The sequence below is a fragment of the Amblyomma mixtum genome, chromosome 10 (assembly GCF_055824585.1).
Source record: "Amblyomma mixtum isolate Tamu chromosome 10, ASM5582458v1, whole genome shotgun sequence".
In the NCBI taxonomy this organism is placed as follows: domain Eukaryota; kingdom Metazoa; phylum Arthropoda; class Arachnida; order Ixodida; family Ixodidae; genus Amblyomma; species Amblyomma mixtum.
The window spans coordinates 30,960,214-30,987,587 of NC_143021.1; the positions used below are offsets into that span (position 1 = coordinate 30,960,214).

Sequence of the window (27,374 nt, forward strand, 5' to 3'; positions counted from 1 at the left end):
ACCAGTGCGCGCAATGTGGAGCGCGAGAGACAGCGCGACACACTTTCTTTGAGTGCCGTGTTGCCCGGATAATGTGGTGGCAGGTGTATCGGATCTTTTCAGTTCGTGCCGGGCCAGGCATCCGGCAACCACGGGATTATTTTGGCAAACTAGTGTTTATGTCCGCTATGTTTGTTTTGTGGCGTCGCCGCTGTCTGGCCGAAGCCCGGCGTCAACCGGCGACGGCTATGTACCCCGCGTTGCAGAGCCTGCGTCTCCTTATCTGGCAATACCTGTCTGAAAGGCTTGCAGCGGATGGGGAGGCGCGGTTTCTGCGACGGTGGCACACACGCTTCTTTGTCGTGCACGAAGGTCGGCTGGTTATGCCGGCGCTGCGGTATTAGCCGGGCCGACCCCCCCCCCCCCCCCCCCCCCCCCCCCCTCTCTTTACCGACTATGCTGGTTTGTTCGAGGATGGTGGTGTATAATTTTGAAAGGGCCAATCACCCTGAGAAAGATCCTCCCCCCCCCCCCCCCCCCCCCGTGCTTCGTTGCTACGGGAGGCTGATTCTTCTTTGTCCAGTGTTCGTTCTATGCACTATAGGCTGTAATTTGTGATATGTACGGTGTGTTAAAATAAGGTCATGGTGTTTCTGGGTGGCCACCCACTTTGTATACATTTGTTTTGCCCTCAGTCATGAGTGTGTTTCTAATGTTTTGTTTGTTTGCACTGTTGAATAAACTTCCCTTTTATTCAGAGCCCGGATGAGTGGATTTCAGTGCCCGGATGATGGCTCTCGGTCTCGGCGTGACGTCACCACAATGCCGACAACGGGAGCTAAAAGCATTTCATGCTTAATACTTGTTTACAAGCAACAGGAAGTACCACTGCATTTGCTGGCTCTGGGACATTTTTCGGCACATTATTTTTGTAATTTCCAATAAAGAAGAGGAAATGTGCTTGGAGAGGGCATGCAATGCAAAGGCAGATAACCGCTGATTCTTAAGGGTAACAGACTGAAGTCTATGAGAAGACAAAACGAGCCGGGGGGGGGGGAGGGGGGGAAAGATAGTTGGGCGGAGGAGATTAAGACCATTGCCGGAATACGATGGCCGCAGCTGGCAAAGGACAGGGTGAACTCGAATGACATCGGTGAGGTATTTGCCCTGCAGTGGCCGTAGTCATGCTGATGTTGATGTGCGTTACGAAACAATATTACTCATTGTTTTTTTGTAATTTTCGATATGTAGTACGAAATAATGACAGATGCCCTACCTGCCGCACCCGATTTGTGTTACGGATTAAATACGGCATATTATTATGCCCTACCCACTAGTCTCCCAACCCACAGCTAACTGTACTCACTCCGGCTCCGCTGCCTCCGATTTATGCTCAGACTGTTACTGTAAGCGAAACTTTACGCGAAGCTCTTGCTCATGGGCCGCGTCGTGCTAGACCACGGCGCACTATATGGTCAGTATTATATTTTCTTTCATCCGGCGTCGTTCAAATACACTGCATGTAATAAAGAACTCAAAGTTCACAGACCTATATCATCCATTCGACCTACTAATAATACGGGAGAGTGCAAAGACGCTTGCGGCATATATCACCGTCACACGTGTCATAGATAACACGGCGAGAAGTATTGTTATTCTCTTCTGGTCGAGAGATGCAGTATTCCATTTTTAGCATTTTGACAGTTCTATAATAAACTGTCTGTGCCAATCATGCGCTTGTTTGATTTCCATCGGAAGAGGTCTGCATGAAGAGTGCACAATTTAAAATGATATCTCCCTTGCCGCACTATCATTTGCTAAGAACGAGTCTCTACTAGGCTGTGTGATCATCCCCCGGAGGAAACTATGGCCACTTCAGTGCGTCTGGGCATACTGCTGTACAGCGTCCTTTTCTCAGGGGCCGCCATGGGATGCAACGAGAACGAAATGGCTCAGCAAGAAAATCCTGACGCTTTCCAGGTAAGGGAACATTTAAAATTCATATCCAAGTTTCACAGCCAGCTGTAAAATAAATTCCTTTCAAGATGCCAAGAGGCGCATGGTGTAGCGAAAGCACGCCGCGATCACATCAACAAATTTGGGAATAGTAGTCACTGGCCTGTCTAAAACATAGACGTCATAGATTAAAACAAATTAAATTTTTCAATAAACGCAAAAAGCCAGACACTTGGCTAGTTTGCGTTTCAACTTGGGACCGAAATAGCAATAAAGAGCTGAAAGGTACAAACTACCGGGGAATAAAACGACAACTGCGCGACAAAAAGCTATTTTGAACGGTTTAAAAAGTTGTTAAATAGTAGTTAGCAGGGCTACGTGTTCTAGTGGTCATGCTTATTTTGTCTTTCTTTGCCCCTCTGGGCAGTTTAGTGCCATTTGAGTTCTGATTAAACTCAACATTCCCGACCTACTTCAGCTCCGTTCACAGGGGTTATGAGAAAGGGCTGCGCGTTAGACACCTATGACTTGTTCACAGAGAGCGCGAAGAGGGGTGGTGGGAGCATGAGGGTGAAACAAATTTCAGATGATGATGATTTTGTATTGCAGTTTCTGTTTTAGGCTTTACTGTGCAGAAGCGCGCTGTAAACTGTCACCTGGCGATAACGAAAGGAAGAGGATGAAGGATGTAATAATGAGGAAGTGTGATTTGCTATGTGGCTGAAACGTTCCCCGTACATTTCTTTCTTTCGCTGTTTATTTATTCACGTCTCGTAGAGCAGACTATGAAAGGTAAAGGATGGTTAAGTATTCAGTGGTTAACGATTATCCCCGTTTTTTTTGCATATACCAAGTGTTATGTTTGAGTCTCTTTGGGGCTAGGTTTGAATTTCGTGAACATACACGCACCGTCCATACTCCTCTGTCCTCCGTTGCAATATTCGAGAACATCCATTTTATTCCGCCGCCGCGGTGGCTCAGTGGCTATGGTGCTCGGCTGCTGACCCAAAAGACGCGGGTTCGATCCCGGCCGCGGCGGCTAGAATTTATTTGGAGGAGAAATTCTAGAGGCCCGTGTACTGTGCGATGTCAGTGCACGTTAAAGAACCCCAGGTGGTCGAAATTTCCGGAGCCCTCCACTACGGCGTCTCTCATAGCCTTAGTCGCTTTGGGACGTTAAACCCCATAAACCAACCAACCATTTTATTCCAACTTCACAGTCCCTATGCTCCCGGTTCCATCCTTGCAGAAATTGTGGCTTCCAACCGAACAACCAGTTCTGACAGCCTCTGAGAAATGAGACAAGGAGACCCCTAAACGTCAGTATGAAGTAAACCAAATTTCGGTGAACAGAATGACCATTTCCCGTCTGCAGTAATTTCAAGCAGTTACACAATTCTAGTTGAATGTCACGGTTTGAGTTCTCAGCGCCCCTGAGAATGTATTACGCTGAAAGCGCATTTCGCTCGCCCACGCGCTAATGAAAAAATTCTAAGAGTTTCTTCTGCACGCCTAAAAATGCATGGCCACATATAAATGAGCAGGCAGCTATTCAGGAGCAAATCTCAATATTTCTTTTCAGGAACTGTTTCGCGTCCCAGCAGTTTCCTTCGATCAAAGATTCTTCGCAGTTATCTTAAATAAATACTTTTCTTATGCTTGGAAAAATTTTAGCAGCTTGTGCAGACTGCCTGATGCTGGCCGGTGCATTTATACAGTATGACATTTATTCGGCTGGAAGGAATGGCTGTTCAAGATCGCCGTGCCTTCGTTGTCTTAGGCGAACTAAAAGTCGGTTTTATGTAGAAAACTGCATTATTTTCCTGTCATGTTTTAGGGAAAACGAATCTGCTCACATGAATTCGAAGATTTTAGGAAAGGTAAACAACAGTACATATTCATTCTCGCCTTGTGTGCAAAGCGAAAAGCGAGGCGGTGATATTTGTTTTCATAGCGTGGTCGTGTTTCGCCGGTAACACCTTTATTACTTAAGTTAAGAACAACGCAGCGATCTATGGAACGGAAAATGATAGGTGTAACGTTAAGAGATCGGAAGAGGGCGGAGTGGGTGAGGGAACAAACGCGGGTTAATGACATCTTAGTTGAAATCAAGAGGAAGAAATGGGCTTGGGCAGGGCATGTAATGCGAAGGCAAGATAACCGCTGGTACTTAAGGGTAACAGAGTGGATTCCAATAGAAAGCAAACGTAGCAGGGGACGGCAGAAAGTTAGGTGGGCGGATGAGATTAAGAAGTTTGCGGGGATACAGTGGCGGCAACTGACAAAGGACAGAGCTAATTGGAGAGACATGGGAGAGGCCTTTGCCCTGCAGTGGGTGTAGCTAGGCTGATGATGATGATGATGATGACCTTTATTACGAAGTGTTGCAGTCACAGCCTTATTCAGTGCATACTTAATAGGTGAAATTAATTAGAAGGCAAAACCTTACTGCGGGATAGATCAGTTCAGGAGCGGAAGAAGTCAGCAATTATTGTACTTAATATAGAGCAAATATTTCCGCAAATCAATTTTGTTCCTGGTTCTGCGGAAATAAAAGAAGCACTTACGTCGTGGACCGGTATTTATAGGCGGCATATCTGTCTCTTACCACTTAATGAGCGCATTATTTTCAACCACCCTTCTTCCATTTTTACTCCCCTAGTCTCTCCCCTACGCAGAGTAGCATCTCAGGGAATATAAACGCCGGCTAAAATCTCTGTTTATTCATTAACAAGCTCTCTCTCTCTCTCTCTCTCTCTCTCCGTCCACGGTATCGCTTCGATATATCTGCGGCACCTGTTGCCCTATTCTGTGCGCTCTGCATTGCAGTTATCAAACGAAGTGTCATGGTCCACAGCAGCACCAGCTGTAATTACCGAGACGCATTGATGTTGATCCATGTAAAATATTTTAAACCAAGACGCGATGACTCTATCGGTAATAGTATCGTAACGATGAAGAATTATCCGCGTGGATGCGGGACTGCTCTGGTTGGTGCTGCTGGAACTGCTGGCTGTCAGTGAACGCCATTCTGTGTTTTGTGCCCGAAAAACCCATTACAGTATGAATATTTTCCGGTCGTGGGTAAAATTGATATGACAATAAAGAGAAGAAAAACATGCTCACATTTATAGAATAATAACGCCAGATGCTGGAGATCTGTCCTTCAGCTGCAAGTACTCAGAACTGTGGCCTTCTGGCCATTATTTCCACTCCAAAACAAGAGCCCCGGACGCTTACACAGTGTTTCCTAAATGAAAGCAGATCTAGGCAGGTTTAGAGGTTGCCTTGTTTGAAACCAGTCATCTATCGCGCCCTGCCATATAAAACGTAGGAAGGCCAGACTTTGTATCAGGATTGGCCTGCGGTAGTCGATCAATTGTTGAAATATCGGCTCCCAAGAGGGAAAGAACTTCCAGTCACTTTGCTACATCCGGAACAGTCGCTAGCAGATCCCTATTTTCTTTCTGTTCGAATCCGTATATATCTAGGTTTAGGTCGCTGTTCCAACATGCTAATTATTTTAGTCGTTCTTTAACTGACGACAATTCGATATTTGCCATTGTTTCCAGAACCTAGACCATGCTATTCTTGCCTTTTATATCAGGGTCTCGACGCGTTGCGGCACCAAAAATTCACGATAGAACGCCTATGTTTGTCACGCTCTGCACCTCCCACACAGGCATTATAAAATATTTCTGGCTGCTACAGTCACCCCAGCAAAAACACCAACCATGCACCATTATCATTGCGAATGAGAATGTAATACCATAACGCCCCAATCTGATGACACCAGAGCACCTAAAAAAACTATGACGGTTTTCTGTGGAGTAGAGTTCTGTGCGGGCTGTTCCCACTTCGTCTCTAACAGCGTCCTCTCCTCGAGGGAAAGCCCTAAATACTACGACTACAACTGTGTCTGGGACGGAAAGAGGAACGCGCACACGTAACCGACGAGAACTTAGGACGAAATGAAAAACTGACAGGACACTTAAAATCAACGTCACACAAGGCGAAACAACCCCGCGAAATGAAGTCAAGAGATGTAAAGAAGCTGGCTAGTGCAGCAGCGAGCGGTGTAAACGTCCCTAATATTCGGTGAGGCTAACAAGAATCAAATACCTCTTCTTCCAAAAAAAAAACTTTTCTTTGTGATGAATGGTATGTAACTATAGTTGTCCATTAGCAGTATATAGTGTAGTCGCTTGTACATCTATGAGCCGTAAATAATATCGTTGATTGGTGCTTTTCCACTAAACTGATATTCGCAATTCGATAACACTCCGCAAGTTGATGCCTTTGACACTCGGTTGTAGATCGAATTCGAGCATCTACTTCGCTACACATTTGAACTGATCTAGGCTATTGAACGAGCAAGGTGCCACGGATGACAGCACTATATTTGCGCCCAGCGAAACATGCGCGAGTGAAAACATGGCATGAAGTATCATTGTGTTCCTTGTATAAGAGTCGGCGTGCAAACTAAACGTGCGAAGAAGTCGAATATAACTCGCAGTAACCCATCCAACAACGGTAGAAAGAATACGCTAAGGCGCTATTCCTCAGCTGACGCATGGTCAGGATCAGTACTGATCGTTGTACCGGCCTTAGCTCGAAATTACTGTCACATCTCTCTTTAAAACAGAGCAGCGTCGAACATCCAATCCATTGCAGTTTACTCAGTTCTCGTGTTTTTAGAAATTTTGACGGCTGCGGAAGGAACAGGCATCCTGCACTCACCTCAATTTTGCCATTGCCAACCTTTCTTTCGTGTGTTTGCGAGCGGGCTTTGTGCCATGCTTGACCATGATCTTTCTCTTTCGCCTAAAGATCATTTATCCAAAAGCTTTCCGCCATTTTTATACTAGTCGCTAAATATCCCTCGAAATTCGAGATCCGTTGGTCGGATTTCAGAATGAATATTGAATAGTCAGTGTAAAATTCACCGAGTGTGATCACGATGGCCTTGCGTGTGCCTATACATATAGTAAGCTCGCCAGACTTCTCACTGCGCAGCTGCCCATGATAGAGAGATTAGAAGCTAGGCAGCTAAACGCGCCGATAATGTCGAAGAGCGGGCTGCGGCTACGGCGTGCCAAGCAGCGATCAGCGATGGACTTCAACGCGCTTCCCATCACGAAAAGGAGAAAGGGCTGAAGATGGCGGCATGTTAAAGCACCAAAAGCGGAGAATTCCGTTTCGAAACGTTCCATATGATCCGCTTGTATGGAATTATACGAGTCCATAATGCAGGGAGAAATATATGGATATCCTTATCTTGTCTTTACGTCTTTCATAAACATTCCACATAATTACCATACGTCCTCTACAGAGAGTACGCAACATTAGATGGAGTCTGTAAGTGCCTATACTTGCTTGTAGTAGTACTTGACTATTCCATATGCTCCAGATTCCGTGATATTTCTTACGAAAACATAAGAAACTATGGTTGTCGTCATATGGAATCTTTCAGTAGGGAACTCAGCCATGCGCGCAGTCTAACTGAAAATGTGGCTATTGGCGTAGACCACTCCATTGCGTAGACTCGTCAAGTCACGAAAGCAGAAATAAAGACGGCATGCTACCCAGCACTACAGACGAATAGGTGAGGTTCATAATAATGACACCATACTGAGCAGGTTCGAGGCTTAGCCCAAAATTTAATTTCTGCAATAAACAAGATGTCCCTATACGAGCAATTTGACGCGGACGGGTTGTGACGCTTTCCGGTTACAATGTATGCTTCTCCGCTATAGTTTTTAATGCACGCTTTTGTTGCTTTTACGACTGCTGCAGATATTATACATTTGCTAAAAACTTCTACCTATGGCTTTTTCGCTGCTCTGAGGGACGTTGGCCTTAAAGCCCTTTCACTGGCTAGAGCAAAAGCTCTTGTTTTGCGGCTGCAACCATTTCGCCGTCGTTCGACTTCTTACCTTGGACCAATAACAAAGACGTACAGAGCAGTGCAAGTATTCTCTGTTTTCTCTAAATAGAAAAGGGGTAAGGCGATGCCGCAAAAGCAACCACCGGCTATAACTCCGCGCTTTCCCTGCTGAAAAAAGTTCTATGATGCAATAATCTCATACACTTTGTCATACAATATCATACACTTATCATACAAATCATAGAACCTTACCATTCAGATGTCATACATATCTTTAAAATCATACAGTCATCATAGAGACGTCAGAGAATATCATGCAAATTGTATGATCTATCATATAAATTATATGATATTCTATGATGAAGCCTCTATGAGGTTTTTGCATCATAGAACTTTTTTTCAGCAGGGTTGTCTGCATAAAAACGATTCTGGTATTGTAAATTGTGTTCTCTAACACCCTAAAGTGACACATTGGCTATGAGGCACGCCGATTGCAGTGCTTTCGAATCATTTAGACCACGCTGCTGTTGTCTGACGTGGGCTCACTTCGCACACCAAACGAGCGCCTTTCGTATTCAGCCTCCCTCGAAAGGCAGCAATTCAAGTCTTAAAGCCACAAGAATATTTTAGCCGAGTCAAGCTTGAAACCGTCCAGATATCCAGGCTTATACTGCATTCCGGAGGCTGCAGGTTTCCAAGTTTGAAAGTTCGAAACTTTTAAAAGTGCAGATCGTCATTGGAAGTGGAGTGGCTTTACCGAGAATAACCACAGCCATAAGGAAAGCTACAGGAAAAAAGCTGAAATTGTTATTATCGGGCGCGATGCCATGGAAATTAACGGAATTGACGCTAATTTAACAATCAAAAGGTATACTCGGCCTTTTTACTCGATGAAATCGTGCACGGAACACGAACTCTGGAGAACGTTAGCCCGCCCGCCACACGATTTTGCGGTCCTTCGAAGAGCGGACCATGCAACGTCACACCGAGTGTAGAAGGAGCAGAAACAGCGCAAGTAAAATTACGACACGCCCTGTACATCATTTCGAGTTTACTACAAAATATCTGTTAACCTAAATTCTCCAAGCAAAGTCTAGCTTTCATCATTGGAGTACAGGTCCAGTAATCAATAATAACCATATCTGTCATTAGGAACGGGCTCCAGCTTAGAGAAGAGTTTTTTCGGGTAGGGATTTCGTGATGGTCAAGCACACTCCGATAACGTCTTTAGTATGGAGAAATCATGCCATGCTTTGGTATTATGCATTAATGTGTGGAATTCACGATCAGTAATTTGGCATACTTGCGCAGTTAACTGCAGCGCACTCAGTGCGTTTTGACCAGATAATGTCAGGAGGCCAGGAAGCTAGAGGAAATTTGATGCGAATAATTCCGCGCTGTCCGCTCGCTTTTATTCTATGTAGTGAGTGTCGTTATCGCTTTATTCATTTTTCACGTGTTAGGTAAGAAGGACTCTATACGTGTTCGAAGTTATCTTCTACAATGTATGCAGCCCTGCTGTGTACTGATTTGTTAAATTTTGTTCAATAAAAAAATTACAGTCGCCTTCCACCTCTTAGCTAACTGGCTAGTTCAGCATATATTTCTGATAGAATTGAGTAGAATATTCGCACATGAATAGCGTTGGTAGAACGGGCAAACTAGCTTTTCTTTCCTTTTTTATTACATTACCAATGTGCGCCTATTCCCCCATGCACGTCGGCATCATTTAGTGGTGAACAGGAGCCACGAAGTCTTCCCTGACAGAGGCGTGAGAAAAGGTCTTGATGCCAAGTTGAACGGACGGCCACTTGTACGGGCGCCTTGCGCGAGAGCCTTAGTATTCTGATGGCTTCGAAAGAAACTTCGCGATTTCAGCATGCCTTTCCCTCGCCCTAAAATCTACCAAAAGTTAAACATTCGCTCTCCGCCCGACCGCTAGGAGTGTCGTTGCAATGTGACTTTATAAGCGCTGCTATGGGTGTGGAAGATTTCACCTGTAGTTCTGCCAGATTTTCTGTATTCTTTTCAATATAATTTTTCTGCTATGCCAAATTTCTTCCAACTAAACCAGCTGGGAGGACGACGCACCAAGAAGAGGTAAGATTAGGTTATATTCGCCGAAGTACTTAGGTAAAATATTTATGGAAATCACCGAAGGTAGAGCATACTTGTAATAAGAAAGTAGTTACTCACTGGCATCCACCCAAACACAGCCGTACTAATACAAGGGAAAACTATACAGCTTCCACAGAAACTCCGTATTTAAAGAAAACTTCATGCTGCTCCGGGATCTGACGCCTGGACCACCGCTTCACCGTACCAGTCGCTCTACCAACTAAGCTAAATGGGACGACTAGTATATGGCACAGCGAGAGCGAATTGCTCAATAACGCGAAGTGAGAAATGTGTTGGTCAGTGTTTGATCCGACCCTACAGCATGCTAACCACCCCAGTCAGCTCAGATGGTAGAGGGACTGTTTTCTGAAGTGCTGGTCCCGGTTTCGAACCCCAGACAAGGAGGAATGTTTCTTTAACTACGATGTTTCTGTGAGAGTTATAAATAATTTTGATCTGTAGCCGTACGGCTGCAATTGGGTGGATGACAATGAGCAATTACTCCCTTATTGCAGTACTTATTGAAAGGCTATTTCGTGGCAACAGTACTTCTGCATTAAGTAGTAAATTGTTTCAGCAGCACTTGTTGCATTTTTTTTTTATTTTGGCAGTGGCCTTATTGAATGCAGATTCACAAATTGATCCATTTTCTAGGTGTTGGCACTGCTGCCGGAAGTAGTTGCCATCTCTGACTTTGATAATGACGCTAATTTCGAGTGCCTGACGGGAGAACTCACTCATCTCGACAAGAGAAAGAAAGAGGCTACCTACGTCCTTAAATTCAAGGGCCATCATGGGACACAAAAGTGAGTACGATGCCATAGTTCCATTCGCGATGGACTACAGGCGCCCACCCACATGCTTAGAGCACTCTAGCTGTGCGCTATCAGCAGCGTTCGTACATTAGTCGCTGCCTCCCGAGCTCGATGCCGTTTTACGAGAGACCAGAAGTATATCATGATCGAAGCGAAGATGCATATGAGATAAAGTGTTGTTTCAAGGTCAAGGCCACTCGTGAATGATGCCAGTTTACTGTACAAAGTGCCATTCGAATGTTCTAGACAAGTGTATGGGAGGCTGTACGATATCTTGTGGCGTACGAAAAAAACTCAAGTCACTGATATCAAGTCTGGCCTATCGCCAGGCATCACCCGCGTTATCTAGAGGCAACGTGAAGACAGTTAAGATATTCACTTTATTTAAGCTTTGGAACTTTTCCGGGAGTCATAAGACATGTCTATAATTTACTAATTACAATATCACAATGACAAGGTTTGCTGATTGTTTTTGATCGCTGCCTGTTGAATTCAGAAGCAATTTCTCATTTATCGTATGTTCAGCAACGCCACCAAAGTGCTGTGATGTCTCTAAAGCCAGAGATTTGAGTGGCGGACGCGTGTTCAAAACATGTGGTCTTTATTCTACTTTGTGCTATGTTCATAGTCAATACGACTTCCCAATGAAATGCTCATGTCATACAGCACTCGAGAGGCGTCCAAAAAAAGCCTGTAAAATAAACCACTTGGCCCGTCACGTCCAGTGGACATGTATTCAGTTCGGCTGCTCAGAAATTAGGTGAAATTGAAAGTGTCTTGCGAACACAGGAAGAAAGGAACGATTTTTGTTTATATTTTTCTTCTGTTCCACCCTGCCTGCACCCTTTCCTCTCTGCGCACAAGTATTTCGGGTGCTGTGCCTGGATTCGCACCCTGCTTGTCCCTTGCTCTCATTCCTGTGGCACGAACTCGTTAAAAAATGGGTGGATGCCATTTTCATACCAGAAATGACAGATATGTCGAGCCAAAACTAATATGCGACTAATTTGATGCTGCTGCAAAATAATCCCCACCACTTCTCTTAAATTTTCGCTCCTGTGGCACTGCACAGAGTTGTTGTATCAGCGCGGGGAGTGACATCGTCATGTAGTGGTGACTGCAATTCGGAAAGGAGATACAGCGAAAATGGCGTCTAAGCAAAACTTTAGTTGGGTTGCCTCGCGCCCACAATGTACTGAATCACTGGGCAGCGGCATACCAGCGAACGTGCTCGGCGGTCGTCGAACAGAATGCCTCCGTTCTCGGCCATGCTCAATTTAAAGCTGATAGTGAACTAAGTTACTGCAACAGTCTGGAACAACAGAGACTTAGCACTGAGTGGATGCGATCAATGGAGCTAAATCTGGTCACGTCTTACGTCAAAGACAAAGAGGCATAGCGGCATGCCGGTAGCTTTGAAGAATGAACACACTATAAACATTAGTAGCATTACTGTACTCAAAGAAACATCGACCAGAGGCTTTAAAACAGTGATTAAAGATAAACAAAACGGTCTGTGCAGAATAAACATACACAGTGGAAACGCGTCGGTTCGCTGCTAATCTTTGATCTGTGCGCTGAAAGCTGGCGGCGATTTCCACGTTATGTTCATCGGCAACGTTCGGCAGCACGGCGTCTACCGTGGTCGCGGCATCCTTGCCATGGGCGCGCTTAAAGGGCGTCATCTGCGTGGTCTCCTGCAATGCGGTGTTATAGGCGAAGCAGGAGTAAGGCATGTTGACGTCGCATGTTTTGTGTTGGGCATCGACATGCATGCAGGGCACAGACATGTAGGGGGCTCATGACGGCGATGGTTTGCGTGTGAAGCCTGTAGAATTTCTCACCGCAGACTTGCAGGTACAACAAGGACGTAGGCTGTTTTCTTCACTTTGAAATTCTTCTTAACGAAAAGATCATTCTGCACACAGAGCGTAGACAATCCTTGCATGAACGAGGCGCGTGGTGACTAAACCTTGCCTTCTAAGTACTCGACAAGGCGCTTTACGTCCGGTTCGAGTGTTGGTGCTGCGGAAAAGAGCTGCAGCTGATAGGTCCCAGCAAGGCGACCTCATTGTCGCCCGGCAGCAGCACATCTACGGGCACTCGTGACAGGTAGTCGGCGTCTGAGTGCTTGAGTCCGGACTTGCAAACAAAAGTGACGTCAAGATACTGGAGGCGCAGGCTCCATCGAGCGAGACGGCCGAGAGGGGGGGGGGGGGGGGCCTTGAAACTCATTAGCCAGCACAGTCCGTAGTGATCGCTGACCACTTTGAACGGTCATCCGTAGAAGCGAGGAGGGAATTTCGACCTACTCCAGATGATGGCAAGGCGCGCCTTCTGAGTTGTCGAATTTTTAGCCTCTGCCTTGGGCAGGGAACGGCTAGACTGTGCGACTACTTTCTTCAGTCCGTCAGTTGTCCTAGTCCCACGCTGCTTGCGTCGGAATGAATTTCCGTTTCGGCGTTTCCATCGCAGTGCGCGAGTATCGGGGAGGACTGTAAACGACGCTTAAGTTTTTTGAAGGCTTCCGCTTGTTGCGCTTCGCCTTTAAATGGCACGTCCTCTTTCGTCAGTTGGGTCAAAGACTCGGTGATGCGCCAAAAGTTCTCGACAAATCTCGCTAATACGCGCATAGTCCGAGTAATCTGCTCACGGCTTTCTTATCGGCCGCGGTTCAGAACAATGCGATAGAAGCTGTTTTCTTCGGGTCTGGGCGTACTCCATCCTTGCTAACGATGTGATGTGGCATAAGGAAAATGGCATTTCTCTGCGGTCAAGGTGAGGCCGCACGACTTGATTGCGTCTAGTATTGTTCGGAACCTTTTTAGGTGCTGTTCAAATATTGGGACGAAAACAACGACATCACATATATATACCAGTCATATCTGCCACTGCAGGCCTGCTAGCACTGCATCCATTACTCGCTGGAACTTCGCTGGTGCTAAACAGAGACCAAATGGAATCACCTTCAACTCGAAGAGGCCATCCGAATTGATGAATGCGGTCTTCTTGCGATCTCTTTCACCGACATAAATTTGCCAGTCGGCGCTCTTGAGGTTCATTGATGAGAAATACTTGGTGTTGCGGAGCAGGTCCAGTGTGTCGTCGATACGGGGGAGTGCGTAGACGTACGTCCGTCTTCGTTATGTTGCTCAAGCGGCGGTAATCAACGCAGAATCGAAGCACGTCGTCTTTCTTCCATACTAGAGCTTTTTCTTGGGCGCCTCTCGAGAGGGACGGAAGCACACCTTATGCGCTCTGTTTTCTTCTTAGCACAATTATCCTGTAAGGCCCCTGCGCTTTTGAATTTTCACCTGGACGCTGGACTCCTAACCAAGGCCCGTCGGGGCGACCCTCAGCCCCCCGGCAAGCACGACTCGTCCCAATTTTGGGCACCTTTCGCTGCGCCACGCCTGTCAACGCTAGTTGAACCACTGTCGCCACGATTCCTCCGGCGTTCTGTCGCAGCTGCGACGCGGCGTCGCGCCGTCGACCACCTGCTCCTCAACATGCCCTATGCCGTTGCCGTTAAGGGAGAACCGAGCAGAGATATCGAACTCAACGACGGTACATGGATCGCTCTCGAAATGTAACGACGCTATCATCGACCGAGTCCGCCAGACCAAACTCAACTCATGGCCATGTCCACGCCAGACCCGGCCACTTCACTGTCGCCTGCTGTGCGACAAAATGTCCGCCGTCCTCCACTCACCCGGAAGCGCCCGCTTCCCCGCCTACCTCCGGAAGAGCTCAAGGTAGTCCTCCGCCCACAATGCCCTTTAGAGCTCCGGGTAGTAGGCCCCGCCAGGCTGGCTGTGGCCATTCCAAAAGCTGCCAAAGAAGACAAGCACCTGACTGTGACTGCTGACCAAGTCCGCATGCACCCCACTAACAACACTGTTACCGTAAGCACTCCTGACTGTACTCGCGCACTGGCCTACGCTCAAGTCTGCGTCTTTACAATGGAAAGGAGTGCCACCCCCTGGCTGCTTTCGTCCCCGCCCCTGACATCTCGATGAAGGGCATCATCCACCGTGCCACAGCTATGAAACTGACATGAAGAATGAGGTGGAGCTTCAAGCCTGCGATAATGACCTCCCCACCGTCGCCGCGCGTCGTATGGGGCAATCGCGCCATTTAGTCATCACTCTTCCTAGCAGCCAACTGCCCAAGCATGTTCGCTACTTAAGCTTCACTTTCGAGGCGAAGCATTCAACATACAAACTTCATCAACGACAAGAAAATTGCTTAGACATCACATTAGGCTTGGACGTCTATATAACGAGAAGGCGTTAAAATAGTCAGAGAAAGGACCCAGAAGACTTGAAAAAAAGTTAGAGGTCTCTGCGCGACCGGCACTGGGGGAATGCGAAATCAGTGGCGCCTGTTCCGCACTTGTCGCCTCTCTTTCCTTCACTTGGGACTCTTACACTTTTTAACATTTTCTTTTCGTTTTATGCTATTTCGACGCCGAAAGCTGCTCTAACATCCTCCCACTATATCAGCGTCCATGGCTATTTTGAGGGATTCGCCTCTAATTAGTCTACGTCAACCATAGCTTTTTTCTTTAATGAAGTTAATTTCACCGTTTCCATTATTTCAAACCATCCCCAGCATGGTTGCGTATTTTCCCACAATTTGGACGTCCAAGACTGCTTGACGTCCACCCACTATAGCGACGTCGGTGCCTAGCTCAACGGCTAATTGATTTTTGCCTCTAATCAATTAACCAATTATTTTACATCAACCAAATCACCGCGCAGTGAGATTTTGTCGTCCTCTATCTCATGCAGTCATTCTTTTATACCTAACACTATAGAATTTCGCAAAACCTGCGGACATGTCTGGACCTTTGTTTGACAGTTTGACCTTCCAGTGGAGGAGCAGTGCTGGTGTGGCAGCCACGTGACATACCACGACACTCCTTGCCCGGCAGGCCGGCAGGGAGCTTGGGTTCTGGGCGAGGGGGTGTCTTATCGAACACAGGCGTTCTGTTCAACACATAAAATTGCACTTGTGTTCTCTTTAACTACAAATTTCCTCGCTTCTCTCACGGCGTGGTTGAGGTGTCCATCAATATCAAATCAAATCAAATCAAATCAAATGCAGTTTATTTTCCGTCAGAAAGAAATCAATATGTGAAATAGTTGATAGTGAAATAGTGAAATAGTGAAATAGTTGATTCACATGTGAAATGTGAATCAAAATGTGAAATAGTTACTGCTCCTTTCCTGTCATCTAAAACCACAGTCACAACAGAGACGCATAGCGGCAAATTCAGGTTGTAGTGTCACTGCAGCCCGTTCTCGATTTCTTTGCGTGGCGGTAAACTGGTGCGGTGGATGGGCTGTTTGGGAGGTCTCCTAGAGACTTGTTTAATGGTCAAGGCGTCTCGCCGAACGGACGATGGCGTTCCGTTGACTCCCTGGCTGCGCTGCAACACACTTTCGCGTTCCACTCTCAAAGGTGAATCTTAATCGTCCTCCAATATTTTCACATGCATGTTTCGGTATTTGTGATGTTGGGAGTGTGAAATTGAGATTGATGCTCGTCGGCTTAGCTTCGACGCGGCTCGCGTTGACGTTATGGGGAGGGCGTTACGTGGGTAGCTGGAAGGGGTCTGGGCCAAAAAGCTCCCTTTGAGTAAATGCCATAGAGGAGGAGGGGGATAAACTTTATTTTCATCGACAAAAGAAATAGATGGTGTGGGGTTATAGCACCATCAAGTGACCATGAGCCCGTGGCATGCGGCGACTTCTAGGGCTCTTGTCACAACCCGGATCTGTGTGAATAAAACTACATGATCGGTGCTGTACCCGTGTGCAGAGCGGTCACGTCGGTTGGTCGCTTGAGTAACGCTGCGGCTGAAGTTCCGTGGCGACCAGTGTGGTGATCATTCTCCAACAGATACTGCGGGACATACTAAAAGCCGTGTTCTGTTCGGCTAGTTGGCATTGCAGTACTGGCCCTGGTAGCGTTCAAGACAAGCGCAGATAAATGTGGAAGCAGACACTGCGCTGACTTGCAACTGAACTTTATTCACAGAGCCAAGGCAGGAGGTAGGAATGGAAAACTTTATTTTACTCTAGTTCTTTTTCCTGCGGTTTTGGGGGCATCTTCAGAGACGTTCTCTCCTTGGTTCTAACCCCAGGAGTCTTCTCTGTCGAAGTCGTCCACCTCTAATCATGGTCGGTTGCCCTCAGTCCAGGGCTCCGCTGTCCACTGCGGCCCGGAAAGAAATCGAGATCACTGCGGTAACCCGCATTAGAGTAATGCGAAAGCAATGACGCCTCCTCATTTCAAGTTGCTGTTTTATTTTTATTTGGTTCCATAATCAGCCACTTTATTGTCAGTGCACGTTAAAGAACCCCAGGTGGTGGAAATTTCGGGAGCCCTTCACTATGGTGTCCCTCACAGCCTGAGTTGCTTTGGGATGTTAAACCCCAACTAACCAAACCAAACAATTGCTTAACTTTAATTCACCTTTGTTCACAAGTAATTTTCAATTAATTGATTGTAAATTCACTTTATTTTCCCTTAATCCACCTTAATACACCATTAGTTCAAATTCAAATCACAATATTGCACCTAAATTAGTAATTAAATCACCTGTACTCACAATTAACGCACCTTAAATCACTTTTCACACTTTCTATAATCATTAATTTTTACTGGAATTCCATTAACTGCACTTTTTCTCTCGTTTCATCTCGGTATTCATTCCGGACTTCAAATTTGGTGCCACGCGTTGGCTCCGCACACACTTCTGGTCACGTGGTCCCCCGCTTCCGACACTTTCAAATTTCGCGCCACGCTTGCTCTGGCTCCGCGCACTTTTTAAACGGTTCTCGCTCTAATTAACTAACTATTCATCCGGTTTTGATTTTTTGCGCAGCATCCTCACATCACCCTTTTTCGATAACAAACACTCGTTTGACGCTGCCTCTTCTTAGTTGCCCACAACTGCTTCCGACACATTTTGCGGACGAGACCCCTTCGACATAGCCTAGTAATGCTTTCGCATAAATAAGCTTTTTTGAGAAGGAAAAAGAAGATGGTTGGAGCAAAGCAGTTGAAGTCTGTCATCCAAGACCCTGATGGCTGGCCAGTGCCACTAGGATCCCCTGGTCTTCCAGGGTGGCGCTGGTCAGCTGAACCTCCCACTGCTGCAAGGCCACATTGGGCGGATTTACGTGCTGTAGATTACGGGTGCGTGTGCATGTGGCATGAAGAATGTAGAGGTGGTGCCGCACCATGAGCATGCATTCACATCGAATGCTGGGTGGCGATGGTTGAGCTTGCGTAGCATGCTGGTATCCAGCAAACAAGGTGTTTGTGACGAGAAGGCAGATGTGTCGATTAAGTCGTAAGTCACAAGGCGCATACAGTGTTGTGTCTGAGGGGGTAAATGTGGTGGCTCTGCGCTCGCTCGGTTGGCGTGAACACGAGCTAGGGTGTCAGTTTGAAGTTGCTTTCTAGACCTTCGTGTCCGGGGACCTAGATGATGACGTGACATTGGAAAAGGGTGGCACCGAAAATGCAGAGGGAAAGTCTGGAGACTCGGCCATTCGTGAAGACTCGACATGCAGCCTGCAGGTCATTGGTAATGTGGGAACTGTGCATTTGCTGACCACTGCTTTTATGCCAAGCGCGACGGCAAAAGTCTCTGCAGCAGCTGGGCCAAGGACCTCAAATCATACAGCAAGGTATGGAGAGGAGGAATGGTTGACTGCCGTGAAAGCGTATATTACAACGGAAAAAGAGGAAGAGACCGTGCCGTCGCAGGAGAGGCACGGGGACAGAGTGCGGGGGTGAGAGCGTCTTCGAGAGAACGATCGGCACGAGGTAGATGGTCGGCGGTTGGCCGATTGGACTGGAAAACATTTATTTCGTCAAGAAGAGCTTGGTGATCAGAGGGCCGTGTTAGGTGGCCGCTAGTCCGTGACTATTGGCGACCTTGTTGGCCCACTGGACGGCCCGGACTTGCGTCTTCGGGTCTGAGCTGGCCAGCACAGCCTCCCACCGCATTAGAGAAGGGATATCAGAGGAGCTTGGTTTGATAGTCGCGGCAGCGAGCAGTCCGTCGGGCCCATCCACCGCCACCAATGCGTAGGCCTTGTTGTGTTGGTACTCCGCAGCATCCACGTACACCGCTCCCGAGTGCTGTTTGTACTTTTCATGCAGAGCGCGAGCTCTGGCCCGAAGATATCCCTCGTGGTGCACGGGATGCATGTTCTTGGGGAGGGGTTTTATGAGCAGGTTCTTCCTGATATGTGTCGGAAGATGAGTTTTCGCATCTCCGCTCGGAGGTGCGTTGCCCATTCCTAGTCGGGAGAGATTAGCTCTGCCCGCACTAGTACGAGTGAGTCTCTTAGCTTGTGTCATGAGGTGCGCCTCGAAGAGTTCATCTAGGGTGTTGTGTATGCCGAGCCCTAAGAGCCTCTCTGTTGACGTGTAACGCGGTAGACCGAGGGCGGTCTTGTACGCTTGTCTGATGATACTATCGATTTTATGCTTCTCTGCTGCAGAGAGGTGGAGGTAGGGGACTGAATATACGACTCTGTTGAGAACGAAGGCCTGAACCAGACGACAGAGGTCCTTTTCCTTGACGCCCCTTCTGCGGTTGGCTATTCGTCTGATGAGTCTCGTCGTCATACTGACTGTAGATTTGAGTTTATCAATAGTTTGGGTGTTCTTGCGTTTGGTTTGCATGTATAGCCTTAGGATGCGTATGGTGGATCCGGGTTTCACTGTCTTCTTGTGCCGACCCGCACCGTAACATTTTTGGCGGCAGCGGTGGTATCATACCGCTCACCCGGTAAGCACCCGACTTGGCGAACGGCCGGGGTCCACCACCAGCCCATGGCTCCAACGACCCAGCGGCCGGCGCCGCTAGTCCTAGGCGCTCGGAGGAGCTTCTCTCCCAGCGTCTGGACGCGTGGAAGGCCTGGCTGGCTGCCTATGCTGGGGAGGTGCCAGCTCTGCAGCACGAAGTCTGTCGCCTAGTGGCCCCCCACCAGAACGCCATGGGTCCAGCGCCTTTTAGCGTCACCGTTGCCACCGTCTCCCATGCTGTCATCCTTGGGCCTCCGGTCACAGCCGTCAGCGGTGTGCTCGGCGCGGGAACGTCCTCGCCGCAGTACCTATTGGGGGATATGGATTTGTCCACGTTCGACGGCAGCGTCTCGTGGGATGCCAATGCATCCAGCTCGACGACATGGCGGCGGCGAGAGGCTGGAGCGAGCAGACTAGGGCCAAGATGCTCGTCGCCAAACTGAGGGGCCGTGCGACTGAGCTGCTGCTGAACGGGCCTCCCGACAAGCTAGGCTGCTACCCTGTTCAGACGGGTCGCCTTGCTGACCACTACGGTGCCTCAGGTTATCCCCGAGTGCAGTACTACCACCTGCGGTCCCGCCGCCAAGAGCCCGGGGAGGCGTACCAAGACCTGGCCGCAGCCGTTGAGCGGCTAGCTCTAGAGTCGCTCCCGAGGACGCCTCGGGACGCCGAGGCCCTGATCGGCACCGTGGAGTTTGTGGACGCCATCCGGGATGCCGAGGTGCAGCGCTTGGTCCGCTTCGGCCGCGCTAGCTCCGGCCCCGCCGCCATGGCACTCGCCGTCGAGGCGGAAACTACTTCGCTGGTAACGCGGGGGTCGCTACGCTCTGCCGGACATGGCGCTTCGTTGCAGGATCATCGATAATTGCCCTCTATGGATGCCCTCCTCAAGCCTCCTACTTTGACCCCTTTCGACGAATCGGCCCCAAGCGGATGCCAGCCAAGATGAACTCGGCGCAGACCCTCCTGCGGGAAGATGAGTTTAGAGACCAGAGGGTCCTTGTTTATGCCAGCAGCCAGCTCTCCGGCATTAAACGCCACTGGCATTCTTCCGAACTAGTATGCCTCACCGTCGTCTGAGTTATCGAGAACTTCCGTCCCTTGCTATACGGCCGACACTTACCATCGTCACGGACAATAGCGCTCTCACTTGGCTGCATTCCGCCAATCATCTGAGGCCAAAGACCACACGCTGGCCCCTCCAACATCAAGGGTACAATTTTACTATAGTGCATAGGCGTGGCTCTGCCCGTCAAGATGCTCATTTCCTGTCCCGTCACTCTTGTTCTGTGACATCCTTGACGGAACTGAGGACTGCGAAAACGCAAGATGCCGAAAATCCTGCCATAATTCACTCCCTCAGAACCGCTGCCGGCCCACGCCACCGCAAACTGCGCCGGCTCTATGGGGCGAAGAAAGCCTTTTTGTCATGTAAAGGGGCTCCATGGTCCACCTCCCGTGTGGTTGCCAGTGATGCCGGAAACGCTGCAATCGCAGGTCCTGCGCGGCTTCCGCGACGCTCCCACGCGGGTCAGCTTGGCCGTGGCAAGGCTTACACGCGAGTGTCAGAGCGCTTTTGGTGGCCTAACACGTTTAGGGACGTCAAGCAGCCCGTGGCATCCTGTCAGACGGGCCAGTACAGGAAGCCGTCTACACAAGTTCCGATGCCCTAGCATCCATGCCCTAGCATCGGAAGATCTGCCCTAGCATCGCCTACGCTGTGTGCACCGCATTTTTCCGGAGCATGTGTCGCACTTAGCAGGCCCCACTCGTCGGTTGCAATGTCGTCGGCAGGGCAGAGCCCACTCCTGGCATATTTCCTTCCTCACAGTGTACCGCCCCATAACGGGGACCGCGTTATGTGCACGCATCGCAGGCCGTTGCGGCACTCATGTCGTTCCTAATGTGCGCCTGCACTCGCACGAGGTACGCTGCACTGGGGGCGGCGGCCAGCAGAATCGAGACGGAGCTAACAGCCACTGCGTGGTACAGCGCCCGGCAAACACCAGCTGCTTGCGGGGCGCACCCCTCACGTGCAACGACATCGCGCCTCTGGAGCACCTGCGCACTTTCCACTGAATAGAAACCTTCCCGTCGCCCTTGGCCAACGCCTTGAAGCGCGCCCACCGGTCCCACTGGATTGAGATCTACCTTCAGTGGGACTGCATCGCTTCGGGAGCTCATTGCCGTCGGACGGCCTCCCCTGTCCTTTCGTGGCTGATTTTCTTCGGGCACATTTGGCGCGTTAGCTGGCCGTCCCCTCTATCCCTCCCCCCACCGGTGGAAAGATGTTACGAAAAAATTCAGGGGGCACTTTGGCTCTCTAAAGTGCTGCAAGACGAAAGCGTTTCCTGGCGCACTGTTTGTTTTTATTTACTTTTTATTTTTCATATTTTTTATTTTTGCTCCTTTTCTTGTTTTTCTTTTTTATTTGTATTTTCACATCCTATTCTATTTTGTTTATATTTTTTGCTTATTTTCTTATTTTATTTCCCTTCTCTTGACTTTATTCCTTTTATTTTATTTATGAAATCTATGCATTCACTAGATGCGCCTTTATTCATGCTGGAACCTTCAGCCTTCGTGGCGGAGTGGTAGCTTCTCCTCTTCAATTGCCAAAGGCCCTGGTTCGATTCCCACCCTCGGCGCAGTTTCTTTCTAAGCAGTGACGCCGAAAGGCGGACAAATCTGCCGATGCGTCTGTCGACACGGCTGCCGACACGTCTGTCGACATTCCTGCCGACGCGTCTGTCAACATTCTTGCCGACGCGTCTATCGACACTCCTGCCGACGCGTCTGTCGACACGGCTGCCGACGCGTCTGCTAACGACAGTATGAGGCATTAAACGCTTTCGCCTTAAAAAGAGAAAGTGGCAGTTGCGCCGCAGTATAGGCACGAGGACAAAGCGCGGGTGCGAGCGCGTGTTCGAGAGAACGAGCGACAGGAGGACCGTGGTCGGCGATTGGCCGGACAGCCGCGTTTCGCTGTCTTCGTGTGCCGACCCACACCGCAACAATATTGAGCGCTGTACGTAGGCGGCCGCTTCCACATATTACACGTTCGTATTCTCGCGGTACTGTCTATGCAGGTAGCGAATGCGGGCCTCCCCTTTGGCAGCCTAGAGTTGATGGTGCCACAATAGTAAGAGGGTATAAAAATGGAAATGCGCGCGTATTTTCATAGTTAGGATGCCTCTAAGGGCCAGGATGTGTGTTGCCCGTGGGTCGTCGATCCGGTGCAAATTGCTTCGCCTGCGGCAGTAGTGAGGAGGCGAGTACATAGAGGTAAGAACAGCCTCCTGAATCTGCTCTCAATGGTTGTGGATGCAAAGGGTAAGGAGAAAAGTGTTACAGGTGCAAATTGGGAGGCGGAGGGTAGTTTTTTCGAGGCTGTGCAGGAGAAACGTTCACCTTTTTTAGGTAGGCATTATTAAGGTGGGAGTAGGACCGGCCTTATTAGATGTCATATTGGCTGGCGAGGGCTCCTACTAGACGGAGGGTATCCTTTTCAGTCATACCCTTTCGATGACGAGCAATCTGTCGTATCATGCTGGTGGCGTTGAAGGAAGTGGTTCGAAGGGCAGTAATGGTGTGTGTAGGGCCTTATCTTGTTACAGCCAGGGGGCAGAGACGTGTAGGAGCGGGCCTTCCGAGATGGAGTGGTTGCCGATTTGGTGGCCAATACATTCCTGTTGCGTGTAGGCGCGTCGATGAATACCAATGAGTCCCAATTGTTTGGGGGCATAATAGAAACTATCTTCATGCTTCTTACATATGTTTTCGCTCTCTGAATAAAGTTGACTTGCAAGCGAACATTGTGCCTGTCTCCCCTTTTACCCGCCGTTGACATTGAGTGCAGCAAGAACTATAAAAACTGTTAGGATTTTAACGTAATTATACCGAGCAGACGTGGGAAAGCACGTGCTTTGCTTTGTTGGCTCAAGGTTTTGATTGCCGCGCCGTAGGAACGTCTGACGGCGATATTAGACACAGGCTAAGCTCTGCTCGCGCCGCGGATGGACGTTGATGAAGACGGCGATCACAGTAGCAGATTGTGCTGCCGTTTACCACGAGGCGTCTTCGGCCGCGGCTATAGCACAGTGCCGTCGTGCAGTGGCCAGTGAAGCTCATCTGTTTGCGCCGCTGCGGGGTTCAATACTTAATCGTGGCAAAGTTTGTTTTATTTCTGCACGAGCCAGTACCACTCTAACAGTCAAGTTTCGCACAAACTCAGTGAAGTGGTCAGAGCTTGTGAAATAGTGCTTTCGCACAAAAAATCGAATCAGCGATCAACGGCTACGCTGTGAAGCATTGCTCCTCGTAACCAATGTCGAGCGATAGTTTCATCCCTACGTCCTTTAAGGGTGCACCGCCTTGGCTGTGGCAATTGCCATAGAAAATATGCTTGGTAATGTCACTGAAGTGGAACTTTTATTGCTTGATTCGATATTGAGATAGAAAAACTAGAACGCTGAGTTGCGGATTTCAGTGTACCTCCTAGCTTGCCGGGTCTCTCTATGCAGCAAAAGAACTGCATACCCAGAATGGATGGTGCTTAAAATGCTAGGGTAAACTTCTAGTGTTTCTGATCACAACCGAATGAAGCAGTAACTTCAACATGTTATAAAACACGGTAATGCAGTTCCTAGACTGTTTTTACATTACTCATTATGTATTTTGATTTCAAGATCTGTCTGTTCCACCATTTCAGGAGAAATGTCGCCTTCCATATTACTCCTGGTCCAACTCCTAACAGCTTTAATTACATCCCAAATAACGGTAAGTTATTATGTCATGCCGAAAGTACCGCATTCAGCCGGATATGATCGCCAGGCTCTATACGTTGAATTTCGTGATTGTGTATCTGTATTCTATTTCAGTACATATCAATTACTATCTATTCTTCACGATTGTATGGGAATCTCAACTTGTTTTTTTGTACGTCGCTTCCGCAAAGCTGATGGTGGCGGCCTGGGTATTTTTCCTGGGTTTTTTTTCCGTGTATCCTCATTTGGTTAGCCATTCTGGTTCTGTACCACCATACTGGAGAGATAAGCCACGCATAAAGTGATTTCCGGGCAGTTTCTTTAGTAGTAGTTTCTTAACTTGTGGGTTCTCGTAATATATAGGCCACAGTTTTCTCTGTGGACTTAGAAAGCTGTGCCAAGTCGATAAGACCCCGACCACTATGTCTTTCGTATAGATTTTGTCTTCTCTGACGCAGTTTGAAAATTCTCGGCGTCAGGTCCCGTCCACCAGAATTAGACTCATTTGAGTATAATTGCTCTAATTTGAGCGCAAAAAATCCATTGTAATGCTAAAAGATTCAATTACTACGTGAGTCCCAGTGTAGCTTGCGCCAATACCTATCCAATCGCCTTTTTTTAAATAAAGTAGAATCACAGGTAATGTTGAAAACATTACCTATCTCAATATCTCAATATCAATACCTCAATATCTCAATAAAAATTCTCCTAATTATAACATACGATAATACACTAATTATCACCGGGATTTAGGCTTAGTGAAAGCGTTCCTCGATTGCAACCTTCATTTCCTATTGATGTAGAAAACTGCCAATTTTAGTGTTCCAAAAACATGGGCACAAGAAAGTAAACAGCAGCCCGGTCGCCACAGAGTATTGTTTCGGCACAACGTAGGTCATAATGATCATCAGCTTAACTGCACCCACTGCAAGGCAAAGACCTCTCCCATGTCTCTCCAATTAACCCTGGCTTTTGCCAGCTGCGGCCACCTTATCCCCGCAAACTGCTTAATCTCATCCGCCCATCTGACTTTCTGCTGCGCCCTGCTACGCCTGCCTTTTCTTCGTATCCACTTCGTTTTCTCTGAAAGACCAGGGGTTATCTTGCCTTCACATTATATGCCCTACCCAATCCCATTTCTTCCTCTTGATTTCGACGAGGATGTCACTCCGTTTCTTCTCTCAACCACTCCACGCGCTTCCGGTCTCGTAACGTTACACCTACCATTTTTCTTTCCATAGTCGCCTGCGTTGTCTTCAACTTAAGTTGAACCCTTTTCATTGGCCTCCATTTTTCTGCCCTATAGGTGACTATCAGTAAGATACAGCACTTGTATAGTTTTATCTTGAAGGATATTGGTGAACTACCAATTATCGCTTACTTAACAATCGTGCGTCCTCAACTAGAATTTGCCTCACCTATGTGGTCCCCTTATCAAAATTACCTGATCAACATGCTTGAATCCGTACAAAATAGAGCCGCTCGTTTCATCACACAAAAGTACCACCCCCAGTCCAGTATCACTAAGATTAAACTTGATATCTCCCTCGAACCATTACATATTCGTCGCTCCATCGCTCTTTTATGCTTACTTCATAAATATCGTCATAGCACCAGGCCATCTCCCTTGCCCCTCGAAGAGCCTTCACGCATTTCACGCCGCCTACATAATCAGTATAGCATTAAACGCATTTACGGAAGAACCTTAGCATTCAATTCATCTGCACTTCCACGTGCCATTATTCTTTGGAATGATCTTCCCAACTGTATCGCATCTATCGGCAACCACCAATCATTTCAAGACCAACTGCACAAACATTTTCTTTAACGACATAGTGTCTTGTTTCAGGTTGTTCTGTGTCCTTGGTTCCCTTTTCTTCTCGTTGGTATTTTACAAAGTTTTGGTTTCTTGTGCAATTTCAACCATTTGTATGTTTTTTTATGGCTACTGCTTTTTCTTTTGATGTGTATTGGGCACATGCGATGCATTCTTGCTACTAATTTAATTTTTGTTGCTCGCGGTGATGTATGTCTTTTAGTACGTTTTGCCCTGTATATTTATAATTGTGTTTAATTTTTGCATTGTATCACGCGTTGTTTTTAATTTATTCTTACTACTTGCTTAATCCATTGTTTTTGCCCCCCTTACTCAATGCCCTTCTGGGCCCTGTAAGGTATTTTGAATAAATAAATAAATAAATAAATAAATATTATCTGAGATAACCTCCGATATGCGTTCCACCTCTTCATATCGCCACACTGCTGGCACTATGACGGCGCCATCTGGCGGCCGAACTTTGGCTCCCAGCGCGTGGCCGAGTGTCGTCCAAGGTCAATTGAAATAGGTCGCGAAGCTGGGGCTTGAATGCGGTCCAGAACCAAGTGCTAGCGACATCAAATTAGTGGTGGAACTAAAGCGCCAAAATGACATGAGTGGACAAACACGACTAGGAGAGGAAAATAATTAGGACATATTTTGTGTTTCAAAAGCATTCAAAAACAATTGCAGTGATTCCGTTTTAAAATGTTTTAGTTGTGTGCATTTTGTTAGAAAGTATAGCTCTTGCTTTGTAAAAAATTTATGGCAGCGTTCGCTCAGAGCAGCGGCAATGGCAGCGGGACGATGCCAAGGTTGACGGTGCTCTGATGTAATACCCTGGTCATATATTTTGACCATTCTGCTTGCTTTTGTTTGAAACTCGATTCTGCTAGCCCTACTTTTTCCTCGTTGCTTGTTGCTCGAGTTCTTGGTGTGCATCGTTCGTGCCGCTTTTCCCTTTTGCCAGTGCTTCTGTGTAGTTTCGTTCGGTTGGGTGCGGTTCTGTCGCTTTTGCCCCAAAAGGGCATCGTCTGTGGCCATGGGGCCCCCGTACGCAAAAAAGAGGTGTGCGGTTGCACGATGTGCGAGCGATAACCTGTCTGGCGGCGTCACATTTCATCGCTTCAACGCTACACCTGCGACATTCAGCGCGACACCTGAGGCGGGGACGAAGTAAAAAGGCACAACGAGTACTCACT

The 27,374-nt window shown here is 47.9% G+C and overlaps 1 protein-coding gene across 1 annotated transcript in view; it reads left to right on the plus strand.

Moving 5' to 3' along the window:
- The first annotated feature begins 1,845 nt into the window (after positions 1–1,845).
- The window catches only part of LOC149325526 (uncharacterized), a 46,599-nt gene continuing 21,070 nt past the window's right edge, over positions 1,846–27,374 (plus strand). The window contains exons 1-3 of the mRNA XM_089562940.1: positions 1,846–1,959; positions 10,595–10,746; positions 24,302–24,369. Coding sequence (XP_089419066.1) covers positions 1,846–1,959; positions 10,595–10,746; positions 24,302–24,369 — 334 coding nt within the window. The remainder of the gene's footprint in view (positions 1,960–10,594; positions 10,747–24,301; positions 24,370–27,374) is intronic.